This window comes from Tauraco erythrolophus, chromosome 3, assembly GCF_009769465.1.
Source record: "Tauraco erythrolophus isolate bTauEry1 chromosome 3, bTauEry1.pri, whole genome shotgun sequence".
NCBI lineage: Eukaryota > Metazoa > Chordata > Aves > Musophagiformes > Musophagidae > Tauraco > Tauraco erythrolophus.
This window is the reverse complement of record NC_141467.1, coordinates 23,340,742-23,356,975: the sequence shown is the minus strand read 5'-3', so window position 1 is coordinate 23,356,975 and position 16,234 is coordinate 23,340,742. Positions and strand designations below refer to the sequence as shown.

At 41.4% G+C, this 16,234-nt stretch overlaps 1 protein-coding gene across 6 annotated transcripts in view; it reads left to right on the top strand.

The window, feature by feature from the left end:
• The first annotated feature begins 5,070 nt into the window (after positions 1 to 5,070).
• MARCHF6 (membrane associated ring-CH-type finger 6) overlaps positions 5,071 to 16,234 on the top strand; it is a 55,040-nt gene continuing 43,876 nt past the window's right edge. For 3 of the 6 annotated variants that reach the window (XM_086608480.1, XM_086608479.1, XM_086608477.1), the window contains exons 1-3: positions 5,071 to 5,131; positions 10,079 to 10,175; positions 11,020 to 11,093. In XM_086608480.1, coding sequence (XP_086464606.1) covers positions 5,113 to 5,131; positions 10,079 to 10,175; positions 11,020 to 11,093 — 190 coding nt within the window. In that variant the 5' untranslated portion in view covers positions 5,071 to 5,112. Of the gene's footprint in view, positions 5,232 to 8,592; positions 8,604 to 10,075; positions 10,176 to 11,019; positions 11,094 to 16,234 lie in introns of all 6 variants that reach the window. The other 3 variants (XM_086608478.1, XM_086608476.1, XM_086608475.1) reach the window with 2 other exon arrangements.

Genomic DNA, 16,234 nt, shown 5'->3' with positions numbered 1-16,234 from the left:
ATAATGCGGCTCTGTTTTCACTATTGAAAACTTTGTGGTGTGCAATTCAAGCTCGAGTTCATCCATATTACATTTTGCATATTCATAGTCACACCAACTTGCCAGGTTTTATAACAGAAGGCAATGCCAGGGCTGACATGCTAGCTAACCCTGCGTGGGTAGCGCCTCAGCCTGACAAAATCGCACAAGCCAAGGCATCGCATAGTTTTTTCCATCAAAGTGCGCATACTCTGCAGAAGCAGTTCCACTTAACGCCCACTGAGGCTCGGGACATTGTCAGTGCTTGCACTGACTGCCACGGACTCGCTGCACCTCTGCCATCGGGGGTAAACCCCAGGGGCCTAAAAGCCTTGCAGCTTTGGCAGACGAATGTAACGCATATTCCTGAATTTGGTAGATTTAAGTATGTGCACGTGTCTATTGACACTTTCTCCTCAGCTATGTGGGCGTCTGCTCATACTGGGGAGAAAAGTCGCGATGTCATTGCCCATTGGAAACTCGCCTTCGTGGTCTTGGGCGTGCCTTTTTCTGTGAAAACCAATAATGGCCCAGCCTATGTCTCACAGAAGACATGGCAGTTTTTACACCTATGGGGTGTAAATCATACTTTGGGTATTCCGCATTCTCCTACTGGCCAAGTCATTGTTGAATGCACTCATGGCACTTTGAAGCGTGTTTTAGATAAACAAAAAGGGAGAATGCATGGGGAAACCCCACAGAGTCGACAAAAAAAAAGCATTATATACAATTAATTGCCTTACAGTGCCACCAAATTAAAATAATCCTGTTATTCTGAATCATTTTCTTTCGTTGCAGTCTTCAGGCGAGACGCACCTGCCTCGAGCGAAAGTCTGGGTATGGGACCTACTCACTAAGAAGTGGGAAGGCCCGTGTGAGCTTATTGCTTGGGGTCGCGGGTATGCTTGCTTTTCCACAGATACTGGGGTACGATGGCTACCTGCAAGATGCGTTCGCCTTGACCTGAGGCACCAGAGGCAGAACAGGCAACCTCCAAGGCAACCTTCAAATGATGGCCAGAATGCAGATCATTCTACAAGCAGAGACTGAACTTTAAGTTTCTTACATTATGGAGTCAGAATGTTAGAGCCCTTAAGGTTATTCAGAATTGGTAACTGATGTAGAGCCCTTAAGGCTATTTGGAATTAATGACTGGACATATAACTGGGTTTGCTAGATATATCTCCTATGGCATTGCTGGAGAATCTCTCTGCCCACTTTAAATTAGTCTTAAACAAAAAGGGGGAATTGTGGATACTAAAAAGCTAGAAGCAGAGAAATTTTCCAGCTGCTGCAGCATCCCTGTGAAGGTTCTTTTTCCTATGCAGGCTAGCTGAGAAACAGTTTGAGGTTTTTGTAAACTAAGACTTTATCTTGCACCTGTAGCTTGTTATGCAGTCTTGTTTATGGTACACCGGGAAAGTTGTTTTGAAATGGGTGTTGTAGCGTTCAGCCAGTCACTCTGGGAGGTGGATGGTCAAGCGACCAATAGCCTTGGCCCTTCTTGCGAACCACGTTATATATACAGATTTGTAATTAATTGAAGTTTGGCATTTTGGCATTTTCTCCTGGACCTGAATTCTATGTTGTTCTTCTCTTCGTCCTCAGTACAACAGCGATAGTGCTCAGCGTTATGTCCATCCCTAAATGTACGTCCGGTGCAGTACGGCTCTGCGTTTTATAGTGTACAGCGGGGTGCAAAACATGAATCACAAGTCACATTTCCATTCAGCAAGTTTGATTCCGCAGGTAGCTACTAACCATAGCCCAGGTTCAGTAAGAAGGGAACACCAGCTGAAAGGAAACACCTTGGTCAATACCAAGGCTTCAGAGTCAGTGTCTAGCATCAGTCCAACAGCCTGGGCCATCCTCCTGGTGCTGCAGTAAACATTATTGTGTACGCAGTACATTTGATACGACTTCACCCCGCCTCCGTGCCAGGAATCTGCTGTCTCAGCAGCTCCCTGCTCGTTAGGTTTTCGTAGTCCTCAGACCTTTGTGCTTCCTGATTGTGCCAGGCTAATTTTCTGTAGGCCATACTTTGTGCTATATACCACCAGAGTGCTTGGTCTAACAGTTTTTCTCTTGCCAGGGAAACTCTAGACCTTAGCGGTGGTGCGTCCGTGGTTTAGGAACCAAATACGTGTTCACCCCAAATAACTGCCTGATTTTCCAAGATAAACTGACATCCGTTGGGTTTTCCTTAAGATGATCCACTATGTTTTCCACATTTCTGTAACCTGCTGTTCATAACCAGCAGAACCATTTTTGTGGTGAGAATCAGGTGGACAGCTGAGGAAAAGAACTAGGATAGCGTTGAAAAAAACCCAAAGAAGTGGTTAAGAAATTAAATGCATCTTGAAATGTTCAGCTAAAGAAAAACTGAAAACCATTAGCTTTTGCTGTTTGGCTTTTTCACTGCTCCGAACTTTCAAAATAACTCTAAAAAAGTAAGGGAATCATTTTTATGAAGTTCTTTTAAAATAGGAGAAAAGATGGAAAAGTCATAGTACAAATCCTGGTTAGTTTCAATTTTGCAATAATTATTTTGTATTCTCTGAAGAGAACTTTTGAAAAGAGATAATATATTTTTCTAAGCATTTGAATGTTACAAACCCAAAATGTTTCACTAAAATAAAACTATGTTTAAAAAAGTCTTGTCTTCTTTCTGTTCCTCCCACTCACTGTAAATATGCCCTTCCTTTTGCGATAACCTGTGATGTGAGGTTACATCTATTACTGTCCTTGGTTTCCACCTGCGAAATTTCCATATTTCCTCTGTTATCCAGATAATAACTTATTTGGAGCTAAGAGTTTTTTCCCAGTATGTTTGTTTAGTGTCTGTTGGCACTAATTCCTGACCTTGATGATGGTCAGAAGCTAATAACTATCTCCTAACATCCTTCTCTATACCAAAAATTAAAAACTACTTAAGCCATGGGTATTTCTCAGGTGAAGAACACCTAACATATCACCAAACAGACGAGGATTAATAATATGTTCACCAGAAAACACTAAGGCTGAGAGATTTAGTTTAACTTAAAATAAAATATTCTTTTTTTTTTTCCTTTTCTTTTTAAATTACAATAGCCTGCCTTCAACTCATGTTTACCGGTAAACTATTGTGTAGCCCATACTGAAACACTGAGTAAGACAAAATTTTGGGATTCATTCTCTCTAAATGCTGAGAAGATGGTATACATGTAATGTTTGTTAGGTAATTTAAATGGCTGAATAGATTGATATAGACAGGAGTGAAATTATTCACTGGCAACATATAGTGACTCATTTCAAAAGCTTTCATCTAATTTAAAAAAGCCTACCATGAAAGACTGAAATTGGAGAATTTTATATGCCTTAATCTTGCCATGGCCTTTTTAAAGTGAATGATAATTTAGAAAGTTTTACATGGTATTTAATTTATGTTTATCACAACAGAGTAACTACAATGCTTACATGTTTGGGAAGTAAAGAGTGGTAATTACAAATGTATTTTAAAATTGAAATGCCCCATTTCTTTTTTTTTTTCCACCTTTTTTTTTTTCATCAATTTTACCTCATTCATACAAATTGAATATACTTGCATTTCTCATATCCTCAGTACTGCACTGGCACTTTTTCAATATGTCAGGATAATTTTTCAAGAAGAAAATGAGCTGACTTTTAAAACAAACTGATTTTTTTGTTAAGTTATAAGTGAGAGTTTTTTCATCTTGTCTTTCTGAGAGGGAGGACACAGAAGAGACGAGTATGATAGTGTAGCCCACGTGTTTTATTGCAGCACTTTGCTATAATTATACAACTAATGGAGAGCCACATCAAGCCTTCACATTTTCCTGATTTTTTTTGCTTACACAGGCCAGTATCATATATCCCAGCAGCAGCTCTGGTGCTTGAAAGAGGTAATCTTGAAGGTACTAAGGAAAAAGTCATAAAATTGTATGAAAATTGTAATTTGGGCGTGTGCCACCTCTGCTCTTCAGGTCCAGGCTTAAACTACCATTCACTCTACTGCTGACATGATGGCTGGAGGCTTAATGCAAAGGTTTTAATGACTGGTTGGACACAAAGTGTTATACGGTCAAGAGAGCTGAAAGTTGCTACGACTCGTTGATCAACAAGAGGGGTTAAGATAGATGCTGCAGCGGAAAACTAGCATAGTATGCACATGCATCTCATCAGTATAGAATTTCTGTTCGCCCTTAATACAATGAACTTGTGTCTTCTGCCTTAATGAGATTCTTGCCAACTCACCAGAGCCCATCTGATAACTTTCTGTGCACCCGGCCGAGTGCGAAGTTTCCATGTACGCTGCAGCCTCATCTGCTGATGCCTGCAAGACCTGAACACATAACTGATTAAGCTAAAAGAGACGTTTGCATTTTACTGAAGAGTTTAATAGTTCTGCTGGGAATTTCAGGGTCAGAAAGGAGAGGATTTGAAGAAGAGGAAAGGTAACACCTTCCCCCTGAGGAAGAGGAGGAGGAGGGCTGTTTCCAGGGTCAAGAGGACACCCGTGGCCTGTGCCTTCCTGATCCCCGGAACGCCGGCCCTCCCAAAAGCTCGGCCGACTTCAACTAGGAATGCGCTGTTTCTCTTCGGGGTACAATTTAGAATCGTTTCTAGCTGTATGTAGCCTAACTCCCGTGCTCTTCCCAGTGCAGCCGCTTCCCCGAGCACGGCCGCACCCCTCCGCCGCGGCTGGCAACTCCGCGGCCGCCAGCCGCCCTGTCCCGCTCGCCCTCTGCCGCCCGGACTCGCCTCGCCCTCCCGCTCGCTCCCGCCCGCAGAGGCAGGGCCAGGCGCTGCCGGAGGCGCCAGCCGCCCAGCAGCGACCATCTCGCTGCCGTCCCGAGCGCCGAGCAGCCCGCCCCGCCAGCCGGCCCCGCCGCGGTACAACCGAGCCCGGCCCGCCGCACCGGCACAGGGCCTCCCGGCCCGCCGCCCCCGCCAGGCGGCGCCCGCGGCCAGAGCGGCGCTCTAGCCCCACGGCTCGGTGGTGCGGTCTCTACGGTGCCCGCGCCGCTTCCCCGCGCGGCCCCGCCCCCCGCGGTCACACCACCCGCTCGGCCGGCGCTGCGTCAGCCAGACAAGATGGAGACCGCGGAGGAAGGTATCGCGCTCGCTCCGCGGCCGCTGCTCGCCCCCGCTCCCCTGGCCGAGGGGGAGGACTGTGCCCGCGCCGCCTCGCAGGGCGGAGGGGCGGGGGCGGCGTTGCCGGGCCCGGCTGCCGCTGGGCGGGCCGGGTCTGTTTACACCCGGAGGGGCTTCGCATGCCGGGGCTGCAGGTGCCTGCGCCGCCCCCTCCCTCCCCCCGGCCCCACTCTGCCGGGCCTGCGGGGCGGTGGCGGCGCGCGCGGGCCGGTGCGCACGCGGGTGCCCCTTACGTAACCGCGGGAGCCGCGCGGGGGGTGGGGGAGGGGCGGGCGGTGCTGCGGGAACACCCGGCGCGGGCCGGCCGTTACCGGCGCCCGCCCGCCCCGCTCGGGTGGCGGGGGCCCGCCGGAGGCTGCCGCCGGCTGCGCTGTTCTCCGGCGGGGGCTTCGCTGGGGCACGGGGGGGCCGGGGGCGAGCCGGAGGTTTTGCGAAGGGAAATGTCGGCGCGGAAAGCAAGGCCCGAGGTGCCGGCACCGGGGCCGCGCAGGAGGCGGTGAGGAAGGGGCTCCGCCGAGCCGCGCACAGTCCTCGCCGCGTCCGGTGTTCTCCGGCCCGGCAGGCGCTGTCGTACCCGGCCCTGCAGCTTGGCAGGTGTTAAATTTCACCTTTCGGCTGAGCGATAACCGCAGCTTTCGCTGCTGTAGCTTCTTCTGCAAGGTTAACTTTGTTATGACGTGCGCTGGAGAATCCGTGTGGAAAACTGAAAAGAGTAAAACGATGCAGGCGCTGACGTGCGTCTCTTCTACAAGAGACTGATACACAGGAGCTTACTTCGTTTTAAAAGAGAAGGTGTCAAAGAGGTCACAGTCATGTTTTTTTAATGCGTAGTTTCCATTTTTAAGGGTGCTGCTTTACGTGAGATCAGACGTGGGTATGTTTTGTCAGCACTTTTGCTCTGCTTAGATAACGATGAGGAGCTACGTAGCTCGAGCTGATAACGCAGATCTTTCATAAACCAGAACTTCATATTGCAGCATAAACCAAAATAAACAAAGGATGTGTCTTGTGCCACGTTTCTTGCAGTATTTGAGATTTGTTTGTCATAGAATCATAGAATGGTTAGAGTTGGAAGGGACCTCAAAGATCATCTAGTTCCAACCCCCCTGCCATGGGCAGGGTCACCCTCCGCTACACCAGGTTGCCCAAAGCCTCATCCAGCCTGGTCTTGAACACTTCCAGGGATGGGGCATCTACAGCTTCTCCGGCAATAACTGCAAATATATATGTTGCAGTAGCAAGAGAGTTCCAAGGAAAGTGTTTTGCATCTTGGCTTTTGTTACTTTGGCATCATTTTGAATGTAGCTTTTTATCTAGTGGCACTTGATCTTCCAGCTTGAGAGAAAATTATCTGGGAAAACATGAAGCACTGGGTGAAATAACACGACACCTTTGTAGAAACATCCATTGAGTTGTGCTGTAGACATCTTTAGTACTAGTGAAAACAGATGGGTTATCAAAATACTAGTGTTTTTAAAATCTAGCAACTTTTAAAACTGTTTGCTGCAACTCTGTTATGCCCCTGTAGACCAACAGTTAGATATACTGATGAAGGTAACAACGTGAAACTTGGATTGCTTGGCCTCTGGTTGTTTAGACCACCTCGATTATTGCAAACTGTGAAGCAGATACTCAGAAATGACCAGCTGAGTTGCCACCACCCTGGGAGCTGGTAAATGAGTCTTGGTGGACTTAATTCAAACAGCATAGTTGGTAATTTGTCACAGACTGTTAACAGTGGTGGTCTTTGATCATACCTGCTTTTACAGGGCTCAATTTGTTGAACAGAGAGATCAGAAAGAGAAAGAAGAGAGGCCGGTTGGTTACATCTTAAGGCATTGTCTCCTTTAACTAAACCTTTGTGTTAAACTCTACACTTGGAATTTGGGCTTTTCTGTGGGTTTTTTTTTTTTTTTTTTGTTTAATATATATGTATACATGAAAAAAACCCACAAACACATATACATGTAGCCTTAGATGTTATACTGTAGTCTTATTGATGCTATCCTCAAAAGCTCCCAGTAGTAGGATGAAAATGACTAGTCTACATACTCACTTTCCATAAATACCACTAGAATGTTACAACTTCTTCTACAGTTTCAGACTTCAGTTCCCACTGTTAGAATTTCATGACACCTGCCAAAACGCTGAAGAGGCTTCCCAAGGTTAGGAATCTTTAAACACCAGTAGCAGAGAATACTGAGTTAGTGCCTTAAGGAAGAGGAAATCCGTGCTCTACTATTATTGTGTGCCTGAACTTCTGCTACAAAGCATCAGATGGACTTTCCTAGGTATTGATAGCCCATTAACAATATTATGGCCATTGTGTTTCTGATGGATTTTGTGCTTGACTGAATTCTGGTTTGGATCCAGAAAACTTAAATGGATGGTGAGAGCTCAGATAAGAGGGGCAGTTCAGGGTAATAATGGTCAGACCTAAGTGGCAGCTTCTTTGCCTCATGAATGGGAGTGTTGCTTCTCTGCAGCACCTGGAAATACCAGATATCAGCTTTTGCTGATGAGATGTACTTCTGTGTTTTTCTAGTTAAATCAATTTGCTGCTAAATAACATAATCTTCGCTTTTGGATATTACACAGATTAACATTCAGTTAGAGAGGTGATAGGCAAAGAATCATCCTCTGGGGGAACAAAAAAGAACTGTATTACCCGAGATCATTCTTTCCAAAACACATGCATGAAGGATGGGGTGCAGTGTGTGTGCAAGTAGAAAAATAGCATGTTACATAGCGAAATTCCCGCTGAACATGACAGTGGGTCATAAGGTGCATCACTTCTACATGTTGACCCTCAGCAGGGTTTATTGATTTTAAGCTATTGGCTGCTTAACAGTCCAGATTGCTACACTCATAATATGTTTATTTGGATTTATAAAACAAGTTGGAATATGTAGAAATTCTCATAGCCTTTGAAAAAATAAAATTTAGTTTTAACTTATTCTAGTAAGCTAACAGAGGAAATCTTTTTCAAAATAAAGAATTAGTTTGCTTTCAGTGAAGCAAATTACGTTTTTTCCCAACAGTCTTGAGAATAAGTGAACAGTCTGCTGTGAAAGCCAATGGACCAGTAATGAGTGGGTTCAGAGAGCTGTGGGGGTCTTTTGGAGAACAGTGTGCTTTTAATTTGCTTTCTTTGGTACCAGAGAGTCTTCTCAAAGCAGTGGTTTCACATCCTGTCTCTTGCGCTGGCTCCAGTGCTTGTCTGACCCTTCATGAGTCTGATCCAGCGTGCAAAGTTGTGCGCTTACGATAGTGAGGTGGCTTTGTTGGAACGACTGCTGGGGGAAGATGGGCACACCGCAGCTAGTGGGTAGGTCTTGCCTGTCAGTTGAAGAGACGTGTCCCGTGCAGCTGTCTGGAAATACTCTCTGTGGTATAAGGATGGTGTGTTAGGTGAAGTAGCAGTTCTGGTCGTTCTTGTCGACAGAGAAACCAAGGACTCTTGATGTTTGCAGCGATGCGTCATTGCTCTATATGGCTGCGGTGGAAGTACTCTTTATGTCTCTTTGATGTGATATTGAATACGTTTCTGTTAATTCTAGGTTTTTGGCCTGCATGGATTAACTCAAATCTCTCTTATAGTTAGAAAATTATTTTTTTCTTGGGAATCACTTCAATTCTTATGCTTTATCTGTAGAAACCGTTCTAATACTGTGCAAACTATGGATGTGGTCATAGTGTGACTTCTTTATTGAAAAATGTTCGTATTTGAATGTTTGGTACCTTTTGGGACCTTTTGTAGAAAAACATTAACTTTTGGAGATTTCAGCCAAGAAAAAAGATAAGTGATTCAGACTTGAAATTGCGTGTTTTCGATATTCTCACATCAGTACTTTAATTTGGTATTTTTCTAACAAAGATCTTTGGTGTGTATCTGTTACACTCTTGCAGGTTTGCTGAATGGTGGTCGATAGAGAAATAATCAACAAAAGAGAAAATCCTAAACTGAAATCTTCTATAAAAATGGACATTTTTCCGTTCGTTTCCTTAATAGAAGTAAAAGGAGGAGTAAAGGGAGGATACCATGCATCTGCCAATAAGAAAATAAAATACTTAATTTTTATTTATATTTGGTTGTCTGTTTAAATGCTCTGAATAACTGAATAGTATTCAAATAGACATCTGTTCTTTAGAGGGAAAGGCTTATACTCACTTTGTCCACAAAACATCTTTCAATTTTTAGTTGTGAGAAGATGTCAAAAGTAGAGAATAAAGAAAGTATGGGACCTATTGAAATATTATTGAAATCAAAATTAAGAAATAGAAAATGTCTTTCCTTTTGTGACTGTAGACTGCTGAATGGATGGCCTTATTCAACTCAGGTAGCAAACTCACAAAATACCTATATTTGTTTATCATGATTTTTTTTTTTTCTCTCATCAGGAGCACCAAGGAACATCTATGTTAGGTTCAAGAGTAGCAAATGATGTGTTGAAGTTGTTGACAGACATTAGTAATTCTCTTCTGCTCAGCCTTCTTTTAACTTGTTCAAAACTCGGATGGAAATTTTCCCTTTCAAAGTCTCTGCTTTAAGGAAGGTTATCCTTAACAATCTATATGTTGTTTCAGTGATAACTGTTTTAGGCAAAGAGCACCTGTGAGTGTAGTTTTACTGTATGTATTTCCTAGAAACCTTAAATATAATAAGGCAGATTTGGGGTTTTTTGTAACATGATCAGGCAGATAACACTTGTTGCTTTTTTGGGTGATCCCTCAGTCTGCATGTCTTGCATCACATGAAATCTGTCTTTCATCTTCTTTCAGTTTATTCTGGCTTCATGTACATGGCAAAGTTTCTAGAATTTAATTGTGTGATTTTTTTTTTTTTTTTTGCAAATCTGAGTTCTTGAAGCAGTAGTGTAATAAGCTTTTATGTTTTTGTCAGCAGATATATGCAGAGTCTGTCGGTCTGAAGGAACTCCTGAGAAACCCCTCTATCATCCATGTGTGTGTACTGGCAGTATTAAATTTATTCATCAGGAATGGTGAGTTCTGTGTTTGTGAGGTATTTCTAAATTAGTGTTTCTAAGAACAATACTTACATAAGTCTTCAGGTTAACAAGTAAGACAATCCGATTTTCACTGGAAATGTGTTAGGGGTTTTGATATTTTTTACATGATGGTTCGTTACAGTTCACAAAGAATTTATTAATTATATATGAAAAGAAAGTATTGATAATTGTGTTTAGGACTACAGTTCTGCTCATATGTCAGCTTTATAAAAACTAATCAGAAAAATCAGTATGTTGGGGCTTTTTCTGCCAGCTTATGGTTGCGAATTAAAAAAACCCATCTGATCTCATTGCAAGAAATAAAAGTACCCTAGTACTTTCTGATCATTTTGAGGTGTATGTTTGATCAGGGAAATGCTAAAGTGAAAACTGTAATTCTGGTCTATAGCACGCATTCTATTTGATGGTGTTTTAATAGCTGTTCTTTCACAAATACAACAGTGCTAAATCTTTGCTGTGTATGTGTATCATAGTCATACTTTGATATATTTATGAGGATTGGTGTCGCCAGTGGGTGTCCATGTCAGGATATATGCTTTGTGTTATTAACCTTTTCAGTAACGTACTCAAAGAATGTACTTTGTCAGTGATGTGATCGAAGGGTCGCTGTCACTCATAGTCAGCTTACATTTTTTACTTGTTGAAACTTATTTGATGGCCTAAATGGACTTAATAAACATGCTAATTTAAATCCTGCTTGGTAATACCAATGTCCTGATTTGTGATTGAAAACAGAGAATCGGTGCTTTTCCTTTAATGGAAGGATAAGGCAGAGAGATGCAATAGTGTGTATTAATATGATCACTTTTTATTGCAGCTTAGTTCAGTGGCTTAAACACAGCAGAAAAGAATACTGTGAATTATGTAAGCACAGATTTGCTTTCACACCAAGTAAGTATGTTTTACTGCTCCTATTTTTTCAGAATTTTTTTTTCTCTTAGTATGTATGAAGTGATTACTTTTTCAATCAGCATGATAGATTCAAACTTGTGTTTTAACTTCTGTATTCTTGTTTGAATTGCAGTTCTTATGCATATTATTGCAAACTGTGTGAATTGTTTAAATAATAGAAAATTTGGTTCTTTCATAATCTTATGTGAGCCGTAAAAGTATTATTTTGTACCTTTTCTGACTGCCTCAGTCTCATTCTTTTGTTGCCAACGTTACAACGTATGGCATGTTTTCAGCTTCATTGATAAATTTGAGTGTTTGTCTGAACGTAAAGGTGAAACCACAGCAAAATTTCAATTTGAAAACGTTTTCAGTTACTTTTGAACTATCCACCTGCAACGCTACCATATGACTTCTGTCAGTTTCAATTCAAATGATCTTGACAGATAATGCAAATACTAATTCCCCTTGCATTTCAGTCAAGATACTGTAACTGTCTAGTATTCTATTGCTTTTTATGTTAGAGTCAAGTAAGTTAAGCAACTTATAAGGAAGAATGACTGTATCTTTATACAGTTCCCAGAGGATTCTTAATTACATTTTAACTGTTAGTAGTAGAAATACGTGAGGTCCTTCGGCTTGGTGGCAGGCTAGGCTTGTTATTTAGTATTGTGAGCTTACTGCCTGTTGAACAGGTAAAGTGATTCTTGTGCAACATATTTTTTCTCATTAAATTTATTTGTGCTGATTTATTCCTTACAGCTACTGAGCTCGCTTATTCATGGTGCAGATATGTAATTTAATTTTTTTCTAAACCGACCAGTATCTGCACTGTAGAAGCTGTCTTAAAAGATGATGAAGTTTGACTATTTTAGGTCTGTGGTACAATAAAAATCAAAGCTCCTTTTCAGGGGAGCTGGTCCCGGTTAGAAGGATAGAGTACTCATCCCATCTCCTGCTCTCCTCTCACCTTTTTTTTTTTTCTTTCCCCCCCCTAATTTTGCACATTGGTAGTGAAAACTGAGGCTAAGGAGCCAAATGGTTTATTTCATGTATCATTTCTGTTCCAAAAATTCCATAATCCACCTTCCTTCTATATATTGAACCTCCAAATTTTTTGTTTCTGCCAACAATTAATTAAACAGTTTTAGATGGTCAGCAGTGAAATGTACAATATTAACTTCATCTTACCACTGTGAGGAGAACAGCATGTTTTATGTTGATCACAGCAATGTTTTCGCCTTACTGTTTTTAAATACTACAGAGATCTGTATGAGAAATGTAAGAGGGGTATCATCTGCTTTCAGCTTTTATTTGTTAAACATTTTTATAAAGGCATTATACTGCTTCTGTTTGGAAACTTTGGAAATTAAGAGTGATCCCTAGCTCTGAAGCTCCCTGCAAGCCACTTTCAAAATTGCATTCTGTTACTAGGTCCCCTACTGAATTTAGTGTGCAAGACCAGAAAACTGTGTTTCAGTGATTTACTAGTTCTTAAGAAGAAAGGTGACTTTCTAGTTTTATGTGAAAAAAAAAAAAAAAAGAGGCAAAACTGTATCATGTTTTCCTTAGGATATAGAAGAAAGTGGATAAGATGTTCTAAATGAAATGCACTTTATATGTGTGTCACTCTTGATACTAGAAAACTTATTCACAGCCCTTATCGACAGGGGTGTTCCTGCAGAAGTTTTATCCTTGACTGACATAACCATTACCAGCACAGCTCGTAGTGTAGTTGCAGGTCATGGACAAGTGAGAAAACGTGATTGAATTACTGTGGCTTAACAAGTTACCATTTCTCATAGGAGCCTTGAAATTGGTAGTAAGTGAACCTCTCTCTTCCCAGTGAAATAGAGTCCTTCCTCTGCATTCAGCCTCTAGCAAAGGTCTACTTATCCTCATATCACAGACTGACCTCTCCCCAGACTGAGCACCCTCAGCTGATAGTGTTTTCTTCTTGTCTTTCCACATTGCAGTGTGCTGCTTTTCTACCAGGCTACGCACAAGGGTAGCATCTATCAGGTACTTAGCACAGATTCCTCCAGCTCTCTCTACCCAGCATGTCTTGTTCCTTTGTTTCCCTCACACCCAACACTTCCAAAGTTAGGGTTTCCTTAGTTTCTCTTATCCCTCTATATTTGGAAGATGACACGCGTGTCCAGTCTGGAAGCTGGATGTGCTTGTGGGAGCTGGAAAAGAGTCACAGGTGCTGGAGAGAGAATGATAAGGCAGAGATGGGATTAATGTATATGCCAGTCCTTCAAAATGAAGTTGAACCTGGCCTATAACCATGCCAGGTTTAGAACACTTCCAGATAAGTTAATTCACCACAGGATGTGGTCGAATGAACGCGTGTACATAGTTCGTGTCTGTGCTCCGACAGACAGGCACTAAGTTGAGAATAATAGTGCAGTAATACCAGTGACACTTCTTTAGTTGATCTTTCCTTGCTAAGGCTGTTGCTGTCGTTCTGTCAAAAATACTCCTTTACTAGTGTATGTTTTCGTGTATGGAGTATTCATAGAATTTTCCTAGTGCGTGTGTTCAAGTCCTTTACTGTCTCTAAGTTCTGCAACATCTTGTGACTTTTTTAGCACCTGAATTGCTAGGTTAGTTAATTTTTGTAAGGAGGAAGTAGAAGGTTCAACTTGCATTTTGGCAGGAGTACAAAGGAACTGATTTTTCTTATGAATAATAGCATCATTCTCTAAAAATGGTTAGTCATGTAGGCAAATGCACACTTTGAAGCTAAATATTACCTGTTTTAAAATTCATTCCTTTTCTGCGGTTTTTCAAGTTGTAAATTCATACAACTATTTTAAAAAAAAGTAGCTTTGGACTTTTTTGAATTATGTCAGGGTGCTTGTTCATTTTTAACTCACGTCTTCTGTGTGAGTTTTTAAAAAGCAGCTACTCTATACTTTTCATCCATAAACATGCACTTTCCTTTGACTTTGACATGTGCTAGGATGCACTTTTCTTGATGTCACACTAGAAATTCATAAGCACTGACCCATGAAAGAAGGGGAGACTGTTTCACATGAGAAGATGGTTTTCAAAACTTCTCTTTTCTATAGAAGGTAACATTAACTAACAGAAATGGTTTCAAAAATACAAATATGGAAGTAAACTACCCTTTGGCTGAAGATTGGGGTGGGTTCATTCCTCTGCTTCTTAAACAACTATATTGCTGGTAAGTGGTCAGTACTGTGTCACAAGCTCAGGTAATACAAAGGTTGTAAAATGGAAGCCACATGGGTAGCATGTTCTTCAGTTTATAAATTATTATAATCCGAAATAAACTTTTGATTTATGCATGCAGAGTTACTAATTCAAGGCTTGCATGCACATGGACCTCATGGTAATCCTGGTTTGTTACTGTTCTTACTATTTCTTGTTGTTTGCCACCTTTGTACACATGTAACTGTTAATGCAAAGGTTTGTTGGATCAGGAACTATTTGTTCCTATGAATCATTTGGATGATTGAGCTCTTAAGCTGTCCTATAGCACACTGAGATTCTCCACATTAAGTAATTTAAAAAACTCAACCTTAAGTAATCCATAAGCCTTGATACTTTTTTGATGATCTTAAAACCTTCTGGATGTGACTAACATATCTAGCTTAATGTGAGAGTTCATGGTTCATAGATTTTAAGGCAAAGAAAAATTATTATCACTCTGACATAATTTTAAAAAATTAAATTACACATTCATGTTTTTAAGTGACTTATGCAGAAACCATCGCTTAGTGATTGCATGTTGTTTGTAGTAACAATTTATTAAAATCCAAACTTTTGGATCTTTAATTTTGTACAAAATGATCTGTAAGAAGCTATATAATTATACTAAAAAGGAGTGAGCTATTTTGTTGGGCTTGTCATTTGAAGCAATTAAGATTTTATTGAGGGATATAGTGGGCTGATTTCTTTACCTGTTTATTTTGACAAACTTTAGCACAGTAGTCCATAGCTTCAGCATTTCTAGAAAGTCTGGTTTGGAAAAACATAAACTCCTGAAACAGAACGCTACATGCTGGCACAGCATCCAACAGGTCTGCCCGCAGCTCCAGGGTGTGGAGTAGAAATGCAGTTGAGATACATATGAGTATCATTTCATGTTTTGTTAGACCCATGGCTTGCGTAAGAAGGGGTGGCATTTTTCGCCTTTTACCTTAGCAGTCTGGAGCAAAGTCTGTGTATGTCTCAAGAGTGTAAAACACAGAATGGTTTGGGTTGGAAGGGCCTTTTGAAGACCATCTAGTCCAACCTAAAGAGTAACTCGCAGCCCTTGCTTTACCAAACCAGTGCTTTAAACCATAAGCTCTAAAACGCACATTTTTTGCTTATGGATTATATAGCCTGTTTCATGATCAGTGCACAAGGATGACTGAGGTGGCATATAAATGGCTTGTAAATGTGTAGTAAATAGAAAAATCTATGAGTAAGAGGAGTGTAAGCGTGGAGATCCTGTGAAGTGGGCTAAATGACAGTTTTACCTCATCAAAGAAAGATCTTTTGCTTTCTTCCACACTAGGCATGCACCCGTTTAGGTTATGGGCAAATACATAGGCAAACTTGGATGGGGAAAGAGTGAGAAATGAAATAGGATCCAGTTGCATTGTGATGGCTGTGGAAAAAAACAGGACAATAGTGGTAGGGTTTTTTTATGTTGGAAGGGTGTTGCTTTCCTAGTGTCTCTCTTCAGCTCCGCTTCCCCTAGTGAAAAGTAAGATGATACATTATAGGAAGGGACTCATGGGAGATATGAAATCTGTAGGTATAACATAAACTGGGAAAATACATTTAGGATTTTATTTCCTTCGATGGGGAAGATTTGCATTTTTAAAAGGCTACTGGCAAGTAACATGGAAACTACGGATAACTTTCCTTTGTATTTTATACTAGTTCATAATGATTGTATATCTGATTTCTCTGCAAGTGTTTGCATTCTTCAGAAAGTGTCCTCTTTTTACCTTGTGGCAGAACGAGGCATGAATGGAGGATATAAACATACTTAAACCTGCACAACCTGTTCTCATTCATTGGGAGTAAACCCTTAGGAGACAGGGAGAGTCTTGGACTATTGCTTTGGGACCAATTACACATCACTGGTGATTTGTTGTGGAGGTAGATTTGTACAG